Source organism: Pinus tabuliformis, chromosome X (genome assembly GCF_031772625.1).
Source record: "Pinus tabuliformis cultivar Carrire ecotype Pingquan chromosome X, CPIR1, whole genome shotgun sequence".
Lineage (NCBI taxonomy): Eukaryota > Viridiplantae > Streptophyta > Pinopsida > Pinales > Pinaceae > Pinus > Pinus tabuliformis.
The window spans coordinates 1489632410-1489645281 of NC_142308.1; the positions used below are offsets into that span (position 1 = coordinate 1489632410).

General features: G+C 40.1%; 1 protein-coding gene across 1 annotated transcript in view; it reads right to left on the reverse strand.

Annotated features, from left to right (window-relative positions):
- The window catches only part of BSL1 (BRI1 suppressor 1 (BSU1)-like 1), a 155569-nt gene that overhangs the window by 28568 nt on the left and 114129 nt on the right, over window positions 1-12872 (reverse strand). The window contains 2 exon segments of the mRNA XM_089452514.1: window positions 5354-5524; window positions 5635-5716. Of these exon segments, the coding sequence (XP_089308640.1) occupies window positions 5354-5524; window positions 5635-5716 (253 nt within the window).

Here is a 12872-nt window from a genome sequence, read left to right on the forward strand (position 1 = left end):
TGAGCAGAGATTAGTCTAGCAAGCTACAAGGGTACTTTGCCACACAGTGGTCACACTTGTGGCTTCCATACAAGGGCAGAAATAATCAGATCCAGGTAGAATCAAAGAGATATATGAAACATAATGTCATTCCCTTGAACGGGCATAATGAACCAAGGGCTTTCGCAAAATTACTTTTCGGCAATTGCTTCCTTGAAACTCAATTGGGGTGTTATCTCGCATAGCCATCCCCAGTTCCACTAGATACACAGTTGGATCTCCTTCCCTGTCCAACTGGCGATAAGGAACTTTGTACATTTAGTAGTAATTGTTGTTGAAAAATCTAGGGCATCATGAAATAGGTGATTTCTCTTTAATTAGTAACTACTTGTGAGTGCTTTTTACAATGTTAGATTAGGATCTTTTTCACTTAAGTTATTAATGTTATTCTTCATCAAACAGCTACCAATACATGAACATAAATAGACAAGACACAGAGAATGTAGGCTATCAGCCAGAGCCAAAACCTCTCACCCTTTGAGAGGAAAACCCGCACAAATTCTTCTTATAGAGATTCCAATTGACGAATACCAAGACCAAGACCCTTGACCTATTTTCCACTCCAAGACCAAGACACAAGTTCGCTTGACAGTTAATCCTCTTCTTGACTCCTCTTCCACTTCGACCTTCTTAGCATCAAGACATTGTCACCATCGAGATCTTTTCATTGTCTTCACATTGAGATCTCCATTATTGTGAGACCTCCTCGCTGTCATACTACAAAGACCTTACTTCTGTCATAGCACTGTGACTTCTTCTAGCACCGAGACCTTTGAGACAACACCGATATCTTTCCTTTAAGATGGCATCGAGACCTATCTGAGTTCCCATTCCGAAATGCCTGTCACTGTAACCTTGATCCAAATTACAAAGGTAATCCTTAACTCTTCACCAAACTGAAGTCTCCTAAATGAACTGTATTTTTCTTTCTCTCTGAAATGGTCATTCGAATCTCAGAACTAATCCGAACTACTGTGTGTGATTAGCCCAAAAGAAAGGTCCTCGTTGTCCCTTCATCCCTTCTCCGAGTTCCCTAGCTGTGAAATAGGTTGAGGTTCCTATATATAGTAGTTTTTTCATCATATTAAGCCAACATGAATATATGAATAGGTGTGTCTCCAAAATGGTGAGCCGACATGAGTTTGTTACTTCAACTTGAAGCGACATGAAGAGGAGGACTTGTGCTTGTCGTTGGAGGGCTATTTGACAATCCTATCGATTCATATACATTCTTCATACATGTCATTGACTCTATATGACTTTTATGACAAATCTTAAAGGCTCTCAATGGGAACCATCTAAAATAAAACCTCTTGCTCATGAAATCCATGAAGCAAGGCATAATAATAATTTTATTTTCTTCTTTTCATCATTTACAAAAATCACAATTACATGTCATTGTGAAGACCGAACCTAGTTACACTTTTCAACAATTGTTAGTATTAGTGTAGTTCCCAGTCCCTGTACATATGATATTTGGACTATGTACTTCGATGGTTTCAAAACACGAGAGGGCTTTGGAGTTGGTTGCGTTTTAATAGACCCACTACAGAGAAAGCATTTGATCTCTAGCTACTTGGAATTTGAGTGCACGAACAACACTGCAGAGTACGAGGCACTCATTTTGGGCTTACAAAAGGCCATTGACCTCAATGTTTCCATCCTAAAAGTGGTAGGTGACTCAAAAATTGTGGTGCGACAGGTACGTAACACTATACATTGTGTGTCACCTCATCTTAGAAGTTATCAACAAGAGGTATGGCATCTTATTTCACATTTTCAAGCTTTTAATATTATTTTTGTTCCAAAAATGCGTAACTCAGTTGCGGATGCATTAGCAAATGTCATTGCTAAGCTATTACCATTGAGGGACAGTTTTTCTATTCAAATTCTTCATAAGCCTTCCATCCCCGATAATATCACTAATTTACGCGCTTTTGATGATGACCAGTAGAAACTGTGCTTCACGGCGAACGCTAACGTATTTAAAGACGCAGCGGTCGATGAGGACAACCATGAAAAAGCATTGTAGGATGCAACCAGTACAAGTAAAGGAAACCTCATCCCCAAGGGTGTGGTATCGTTGGAAAAGTTGTATGACCTGTAGAATCGCTTCTGGGGACCTGTCAATGCCAAGACCCACAGTTCCATGTTGTCGCACAAGCAGATTAACTTGGGAACAAATAAGGATCTGAAATATGTCAATCTTAGTACTTGTTGCACACCACAAGAGTAGCAAGCCTTTATCCGCTTATTCAAGCAGTACCGTGATGTCTTTGCGTGGACGTACGATGAACTCAAAACATATGGCACGCGAATCATCTAGCATGTGATACCAATTAAGGAAGGGGCCAAGCCATTCCAACAAAAGCTAAGGAAAGTACATCCAACGCTTGAGCCTCTTATTCAGAAAGAGTTGAGAAAATTATTGGATGCCCGAATCATATACAGAGTGTGGCACTCAACGTGGGTGTCAAATTTGGTCCTGGTAAGGAAGAAGTCCGAGGAAATCCGCCTGTGCGTAGATTTCCGAAATCTCAACCATGCCTCAGAGAAAGACAACTACCCTGTGCCGTCCATGGAAAAGATATTGCAAACAGTATCGAGGTCTGAAATGTTTTCTTTGTTAGATGGGTATTCTGGTTACAACCAGGTTCTGGTTGCAAAGTCTCACAGACTTAAGACCACATTCAGAATGAAGTGGGGCACGTTCACATTCAAACGAATGTTGTTTGGGCTAATCAACACTAATGAAAGAAAAAATATTATTGTTATTTTTGGAGCATGGGTTTCATGCTCAAGGTCTTTTATTTTAGAGGTCAAACACCCATTGAGTGCTTCTAGGGTTTGTCCTAGGTCAAGAAGTCAAAAGAATCATTATCATATGTTGAAGACCTCATCGAGCACATTGTAACTTGTGAAGAAAATTATTTTTGTAATTAAAAGTGTCAGAATACCCTTCAAGACCAAGTCGGCCTATCTTGAGGAGCCACGCCCACCTTAAGAACCCTATATAGAGGAGGAAACTCGACCTTCTTGAGACATATTCACTTCACATCTCATTCAAGCAAAGGAAGAGAAGAAAAAGGCTAGCGAAGAAGGAAAGGGACAAAGGAAGAAGTTTCTGGACTAATTCTATCTCACACGTGCGAAGAAGGAAGGCTAGAGTTTGTTGGGTTTACTGCTTCAAGGTCAAAATGCTCTATTTGTTGAAAGAGGATCAAAGTTGTTGGAAGAAGGGCCTACTAGGTCACCTTCTAGCCCTAGACAAGGAAGCAATGCAAACAAAGTTGTTGGGATACCTTGGAAGGCTAAATTGTGCCCATGCGTGTGGATAGAATAGCAGTTGTTGCAAGCCAAAAAATTTCAAACCTGCAGAAGAGGCTAAAGAAATTTTTAAGTTGGGGGTCAAAGTTGTGCTGCTAGAAGAGACTTGACTGGGTTTGACTTGGACAAAGGAAGCACATCATCAGGAGAGGTCAAACTTGGTCTTGGAAGGGTATTGGTCTTGGTCTAGAGGTCTTGGAATTCGTCAATTGAAGAATCTATAAGAAGAGAAGAGATTTACAGGTTTTCCTCTCAAGTGGAGAGGTTTTGGCCCTGGCTTGCAACCTATATCTTGTGTACTTGTGTACTATTGTTCTTCTTGTTCTTGGTAGGTGTTTGATGATAAGCAAACATAATAATAAGAGAAGTTAGTAAGTAAGAAAAAGTAAAATGATATCACAAGCAGTTATCATAGAAATAGAAATCATCCTAACTACTGCCTTATAGATTTATCAACAAGTTCTAGATGTCTTGTTCCATTTCTCCCTCTTGAACACAAATCTCTCTAGTTGAGTTTGTGCTCCACCCTAGGAGAATCCTCTTGTCATAAACTTTGCTTCGTTCTTCCCAATGCTTCCATCTGCCACCAAAGCCTTGGCATCCTTATATACATGCACCCCCCTTAAGAGGTCCTTTTAATCTGAGGATTGTAGGTAATTGGCAATTCCCTTTTGATCCTTGCCTACTTTTAGAAAGCACTGCAATCTCATCAAGCTAGAAATGCTCATCCTTGTCCTCATCATCAACATCTTGTTTTCCTTTCCTTTTAGGCATCAACTAGGGTTTCTTCTTTTCTATGGAAGCATAGATCTAGGTCTAGATCTAGGGTTTTATTTATAAACCCTAGGGCTTTCTTATCTAATACATCTAGTCTTCCAGGGTTTACAAACCCTAAGACTTCCAACTTTCATCGACACCCTATGAATCACATCACTGGAAACCCTTCTCCTCAACTCCCTCTGGCTCTAGAGTATCTTTCAACTTTGTTCTTGAAACAATTGATCCAACTTCAAGCAGCATGAGAATGGTCCAAACTTCTTAAGAGATCTTAGACAATTTCTCAATCTTGGGAGAATCCTCTAAGACACCCTTTAAATCTCCTAGGTTAGTTTCTTATGAACAATAGTGGATATATGTTGTTATTCACTCCGCACATATTTTCTAACCATCTACCCGTTGGTGTTATCAGGGTAAATCTCGCCTCACATTAACATTTGTATTTTACACCATTGAAATTAGGCTATAATCCATCCACATAGTGTTTGACTTTGTTTTACTTGTTCCTCCATAATTTATGAGATTCTTTGCATAAATTTTAGAGAAGTAGAAAGTAAAGATGTAATGCATTCCTTATATTATGGTAATTAAACAAATTTACCAGGAATTACTGCTCACCATAATTATGGAATTCTTTGCATAAATTTAGGTAGTGGAGTAAAAATTAAATACAGATTGTAACAATCGAAAAATTTAACACGTATTTTTTCTTGCAAGATCTAATTGCTCTGATACCATGTTGAATTCTTAGTTATTTTCAGATCTTGGTAATTATTTCCTTATGATCAATAATCACACACTTGAAAACTTAACAACCTTTATTGATTTCAGATTACAATTGAGGACCCCGATATTTATACATAGTCGGGGTATCTTGTCCCTTTTTTATTATTAATTAATTATTGATTATTTATATTTATATATTATATTATATATATAAATATACATTGTTGTACATAATATAATATATATTATACATTGTTGTCCAGAAGGGAATATCTTCCGCTGCTATATAAAACATCAAGAAAGAGTAAGTTATCAAGTCCGTTAGACGTTGAAAGATCTGGCAATGCACATGATTCAATGCCTTTTATAAATGTCCCATCTAGCCAATCACATTTAGTGTATCTTAAACACAGTTCCTGCTCAATCCCCACAGCATCTTTAAGACTTTTTAGTATAGCAGTTCTTGGATCAGAAATTAACATACCTCCTCTTAATCCACCATATATATATATTTGATTGCCAACAGAAGCTGCTGCATGCCGACAACGCTTTAGAAGATCCAAAGATGAATCAAATTCTGTGTGAGATTTATTTGTCCTAGGAGATGAAACAACTCCATTTCGATCAACCCAAAATCCAGCAGCTGTATCAAGTACTGCAAGCAAAAAAAACACAGTTATAGACATAATAAAATATAACATGTGGAAACAAAAGGTTATAAAATAATAGAACAGTTTTTTTGGCAGAGAAACCTAGTTATCCAACCTGAGATTGCAGGAAGCCCCTCTACCATTCTTCCTCCCCTGAGAGCACCTCCTGAAACATGCAACCTTGCGTCTACAAAGACCTGCTTGAAATAAATCAATGGTCAACACAGAATTATTGGAGCCATTAATATTGGACTTTTATAAAAAGAACAATTTGGAACATCATCTTTTCCAGAGATATGCATTGACAAAGTTCTACACAGAGCAAAAATATTTATGGGCTCAAAGATTAAACTTGCAGAAAGACCTGAAAAAATTATCACCAAGACCTAACACACATCCACATGAAATCTTTATGCCTTTAAAATGTGAAAGCACTTGAATTTGCAACAATTATGCCTTCCTTGTAACAGGGAATACAGATCTATGTATGGAACTATGTACTTCAAGGTGAGGGCATTAACTCACAGGTACAAGTCCCATATGGTAAATGAACCATAATAAAAGAGGCGGAATGAGTCAAATGCATCAATCATAAGGATACTAACCTCCACACCAGCTGGGATATACTGAAGTTGTTAGTTATGATTGATCCATGTCATCAAGACCCCAAAGGTGGTATTAACTCAGAGAGCTACACTAAAACCTGCGGGTTTTGGTGTAATGGAAATCGTGATTTCCAACAGGCTTCCAAGTCCACTGAAGTAATATATATTTCTTCATCACTTTCATTCTTGGAATGCATTATCTGCTATTGCATTGTTTCTGGGTACTAGGACTTTAGGTGACTTATTTATTGTATAATTATTGAGTTATTATCATGCATATATTGCAGATTTATGATAGAATAATAAGTATCAATATCTAATTTCAAATTTCACGCAATGTTCCACCAAGACTCAAGGATGTGGGGATTTGGGGAGTGACCCGCCAAAATCCTGGAGACATGTGGAGAGATCCCCCCAAACTATAAAACAAATACAAAAAGCTGTGTTACTGGATCAAGGTACGATCGTATATCAACAGATCCAGACCTAGATCCACTCTATATTTCTGATCATAAGCATCCGAAAATCTGCTGGACACATCACACTGGCAGATGCTTGTGGACCAAAATTTTGGTCACCCAATGATTGTGAAGTACCGTGAATATTCCACTAGAATAGTTCATCAAACCAGATCTTACAATATTATGAAATCTCTTATTAAATTGTCTTATAACCATAGTTATAAAAACCGTTTTTAAAAACCGGTTACCGGTCTCACTGGCCGGTTAGCAAGCCCGCCAGTCTAAACCGGCCAAAAAACCCGGTTCATTAGCCCATTTCTCCTTTTTTTGCCCTAACCGGTGCTAACCGGCCGGTTTAGGACGGAACCGGCTAGTTTTGTATCAAACCGGCCGGTTCCGTCCTAAACCGGCCAGTTAGAGGCACGCCCACCGTAAAGTTAAAAAAGCGGAATTCTGACTGTGTTTTAGGGGTTTTGGGGGGAAACTAAGGGTGTTTTCCCTCCAAAAACACCCTCTCCAAGCCTTTAAGAGGCCCCTCTCACTCTCATTTGTCTCACACAACTGATTTGGAGTGTTTGTGAGTTTGTTTGTGAGCTTGGAGAGTGTTGAGTTTTTGCGCAGCTGAAGTAGTCATCTTGGAGTTGGAGTTGGAGCTATTTTGGAGATAGTGTGTAGCTGTCAATGGAGTTGCCATCTTCAAGAGGAGGCTAAGGAAGCTAGTTTGCATTTCCAGGTAGTCATCATGCCTCCAAAAGCCAGAGATACTGCATGGGCTCATTGTGATATGATTGATGGCAAAATGATCTGCAAATATTGCCAAAAATCCATTCAAGGAGGGGGTATTAACAGGTTCAAGCAACACTTGGCTAGGATAGGAGGCCATGTAAAGCCATGTGGAGCACCAAATGAAATAATAGGACATATTAGGGCAGAATACCTTCAGAAGTTTGAAACTCAAGTCACTGAACCAATAGAGAAGTTTGTGACTGCAAAGTTTGGGAGTCGAGACTCAACCAACTGAGTTTGATCATGATGACTCATGAGAAGTTTCAAGTGATAATGTTGATCACTATTATAGTATTATCATATATGTAGACTGGAGTCTTGTAGTAGGCCACTGGCCCCATAGTTTGTAGGCTTTGTCTTTGCACTCTAGAGGCCATTTAGAGCCTCATTGCTTATGTATTTTGTCGATGATATGTATTGCACTTGGTGCCATTTTGATATATTCACCTTTACATGGTATGTAAATGAGCAATCTTTGCATATTTTGTCTCCATTGGCTTGGAATCATGGTTTTAAATCTTAGAAATAGCTTTTTTCATTAAAAAATAATTATTTAATGTATTTTTCTAAAACCGGTTCGTTTAGACCAAACCAGTCTCAGTTAGACCGGTTCCGGTCGGTAAACCGGTTCATTAGGTGGACCGGTCCGGTCACCGGTTCCGGTTTTAAAAACATTGGTAGAGAATGGTATGAGACATTCTCCATCAATTCTTCTTCTGCATGGTTCAGCAGAGCAGAGCAGTGCAGGGCACTGATCGCAGAGATAGTACAGTCTGGTAGATGGATCAACGGATGGAATTCTCCGTAGTTGAGAGAGAGTGTTAAAATTGGCAACTAGGGCCAAACTCCATGTGGGTCATCTTATTTATGGCAGCTGATATTTTTCTTGGATTCCTCTCATCGAGAGGTGTAGGATTCATCTGAAGAGCATCCGATTCCGATAAGTACTCGTGGAGTTATGAATTTATTTGTGTTATAAGACAATTCGTCAAGGTCGGCCAACAATCAAATAAACCCCCATATGTGCTCAATGTTTTAGTATAAAAGGAGATGACTTGAGAGTCATTTCACACACACTCCACTCTTTATTTCTCTCCACTCGCTTTGGGTTTTAGTGGAAGAGAAATCTAGGAGAGGAAGCCCTAAACGCAGGAGGGAAGGAGGTTGATCTATGCTACCCTAATGGAGATCAAACCGCAGTTATGCAAGGGACCTATACACTGGCCCAAAGAAGATGTCCTTACCATTAACGCAGCCATGGAAGGAGTGTTAACGTAGCGATGCAGGAGGCTAAACAAGCTACCCTAGCCGCAATCCTAAAAGCCCACCTAGCTGCAGTCCTAAAAGGATACCTAGCCGCAGTCAAGGAGGGTTACTATGATGCCCTAGCCGCAGGCCACTTCAAGTCACTGAATTGATGTAAGGAGGGCCAAGGTTCTAGGGTCGAGAGGGCAAGTTCCTATGCTAAGTAAAGGAGGAACATAACGTTGTATGGAGAGGCCTGAACACAGGCCTAATGTTGTTGTCCTAGAATACCCTAGACGCGTCATTCACTGCCATATGCTATTCTAAATGAGGTTCGTTCATACTTGTCGGGAGGCTGAGTTTGGAAAGGAGAAATACGGATTGTTTGAGGGCAGCAAAAGGTAAGGTAAGACTATTTCGGAAGGCTGTTAGTGTGCAACAAAGGTCTGTGGTAGGCCACAGGCTTAGCCACTCCAAAACAGGCTAGCGTGGAAGTGTTAGGGGCAGCCATATGCTCAGAACAGCAGCATGAGGAGGCAGCGATCTACCTAGATTAGGCCGCAGTTCATTAAGGTTGTTCAAGGTATGTTTTGGGGCATGATTGTGGGGTTGTTGTAGGTTACAATGGGACAGCAGCAAGCACGGCGCTGCAAACCCAAATGGGGCAACAAGCAATCATAGGAGCAACAATGACTAATAATGGGACAGCAGTATGGCAAACATGGAATGGCAATGTCACTAACAGTGGGACAACAGTGCTAGTAGTGTGACAAGCATGGTGCAGCAATACCACATGGGACAGCAGTGGCAAGCATGGTGCAATAATAACACATGGGACAGCAGTAGCAAGCATGGTGCAGCAATGGCACATGGGACAGCAAGTACATGGTGCAGCAAGGTGCAGCAATGGTACTTGGGGCAGCAATGATACTTGGTGCAGCAAGTACATGGTGTTGCAATGGCACATGGTGGAGCAATGATACATGATGCAGTACAGTGATGGGTACAGTCATGATTGGTGAAGCATGATGAGATGCAGCATAGTGATGATGAGTGCAGCATGGTGCAGCACGGTGAAGTGCAGCATGATGATGAGGAGTAACACAACGATAGGTGCAACAAGGCGGTGGAGTCACCTTGGAGAATCAGTTGAAGCAGCATGTCTTCAACTGAGTTCAGCTACCTCATGTATCATCTTCTTAGAGATGATCTATGCACTTATTTAGATAAGCCAAAGTGTTGACTTCTATTGTATATGTACTATCTCTCTCTCTCTCTGCTGAACTATTGAAGAACATATAAGAAGAATTGATCAAAGGTTTCCCCACATTGGGGTTTGTCCCTGGCTAGCGCCACATCTTGTGTCCTCTTGTCTTGGCTTGTCTTCTGCGATCTATGTTTATGTTCTATCTGCAATTTATTTTAATGTTGATGTGATTGCTAATCTGGAAAAGATATTGAGCTAACTGTAAAATTGAAATAAATTGCTCTAAGCATAGAACATTCCTAAAATTAACACTTATGAATATGATGCTTCATGAAAGTTGAAAGTTGTTTCATTTCATTTTATAACATTTCTGTTGATTTTCGGCAACAATGGTATGTTCTATGCTTTAGAGAAATTTTACTTCCTTTTCTTAATTAGCCCAATATCAATATTCAATTCAGCAATCACATCAACATGATAGTAAAATGCAGATAAACATAAACATAAACAATAGAAGACAAGCCAAGAAAAGACGACACAAGATGTGGCACCAGCCAGAGACAAACCCCAATGTGGGGAAACCTTTGATCAAATCTTCTTTTAGTCTTCAATAGCTCAGCAGAGAGAGATAGTACAGTTTGCAAATCTGATAATTTATAAGAGCAACAAAAGAGCCATAACCAAAAAAGTGGTCAATAGGGCAGATTTGACCCTCAGCAAATCGGTCAACTTCTGTCAACGTCAGCCTCCAAACAACAAGATAAAACAGCACTCAAAACAGTAAGATTCATCCCAGTCAAACAACCCACCTACGGTCAGCCCTAGCTACAGTCAACGTTGGTCAACACTCAATGTTTAGCCTCGATTTCTGTGCCAAAAAATGCGGCCTGCCCAAACAAAGATAGCCCTCACAAAAACATAGTCAAAGGAGGTCAACGCACACCGATCAACACTTGGTCAAACTATCCTGAAATTTCAGCCTCATGAAATTTCGCTCTCCTGAAATTTCAAACATGTGGAGAGAGAGAGGCCTAGAAATCCATACCCAATCAATGAGGAGAGAGAGAGAGAGATGTGTGAAGATGAGTGTGTCCAAATGAGGCTAAGGCATCATGTATTTATAGCAAACGTTGAGGATGAATAGACGTGATTATTGGGCTTCTGAGCCTACATAAGTTTGTTGGCCGACCTTGACAATTTGTCCATAATCAAAATAAATTCATAACTTCATTTGTACATGTCAGAATCCTACACCTCTTAGAGAGAGGGATCCAAGAAAAATATCAGATGTCATAAATAATATGACCCATGTGGAGTTTGGCCCTAGTTGCCAATTTTAACACTCCCTCTCAACTAGGGAGAACTCTATCTGCTAATCCATCTGCCAATCTGTACTATCTTTGCCATCAATGCACTTCTCTGCACTGCTCTGTTAAACTATGAAGAAGAAGAAGTGATCGAGAATGTTTAATACCACTCTTCACTGACCCGAAGTCTGTCTCCAATGATCTCAGATCAATATCAAACATCCTAGCATAGGGAGTACGGTAATACACAATGCGTCCATCAGTAGTACTATGGTCCCTATCCTCATTTCGCTATTCATTGGCCAGATGAGAGGTACTTCCCATGAGTCCCGGACTGCATGGGTAGGATGTGCCGACAAGAAAAGTGAACCACTCATCCTACTCATATGCCATAGGAGAAGTTGAAACCACTCATCCTATGCATATATCGACATGGGGTATCACAGGGGAAGGTGAACCACTCACCTTGTACACAGCGCACCACTAGAGGAAGGTGAACCACTCACCCTATGGTCGCTCATCGCTCCAAGAAGTACCCCAAGCCCCCCGAGCTCCCAGAGCTCAAAATCCATCTCATACGGGACCCTCATAAAAGGGTCTCTCCATGACTCCAAGTCGTTCATGGAAGGTTAAGAATTTGACCTTCCCCATGGGCTTCGTAAAAATATCTGCGACCTGATTATCAGTCCCAATAAGACGGAGCCTTATTGCTCCCCTTTTTACCATATCCCGGATAAAGTGTTACTTGATATCAATATGCTTGGAGCGGTCATGAAACACGAGATTCTCAGAAAGACGAATCCTACTTTGGTTGTCGCAATACGGCTCTAACTACTTCCGATTTTTCCAGGGGCATGTTAGGTACTGCTTCTTTAATTATAGCAATGATAACATAACCTATAAGAGCGCATTTACGATTACTTGCTCCTAGAACTCGAATACACATTATTTTTCGGGCTCCATTGTTATCCGCTATATTCAAATAAGTTTGAGACTGAATCATTTTTCCTCCAAAATATTTTTTACCTCGGCAGATAACATGAAAAAAAAGGAAGAGTTCTTACGAACTAGTAATCTTCTTCCACCAGAAATAACTCTTTGATTCTGTATGGATGGGTTGGGTTAAGTAGTAACAAATTGAGTACGTATAGGCATTTTGTATGCAGCTATTCTAACAGTTGCTCTAGCGACGGTTTCGGATACTCCGCCCATTTCATAAAGTATTCGCCTGGTCTGATGACAGATACCCAATATTCGGGAGATCCTTTCCCGAAACCCATACGTGTTTCTGCAGGTCTCATTGTAATAGATTTGTCGGGAAATATACGTACCCATATTTTTCCGCCACAACGGGCATAACGATTAATCGTTCTTCGTCCGGCTTCTATCTGCCCAGATGTGATCCAAGTGGGTTCAAGTGCTTGAAGAGCGAATCTACCGAAACAAATGCGATTGCCGGGGTAAGATACTCCTTTCATTCTTCCCCTATGTTGTTTACGAAATTTTGTTCTTTTTGGGTTATAGTCGATGGTTAATAGTATTTTGATCCCATCTCTAATCCATAACCGGACATGAAAGTTTCTTCTCATCCGGCTCCTCGTGAATAATCAATGTGTAGATAAATGAGTCTATATCTATGCATTACACATATTGTATATAGAATCTAATTTACAGGACGAATAACTCTTAAATTTCCATCCAATGTCTTAATAAAGAATTTCACAGGCGAATATTTACTCTTC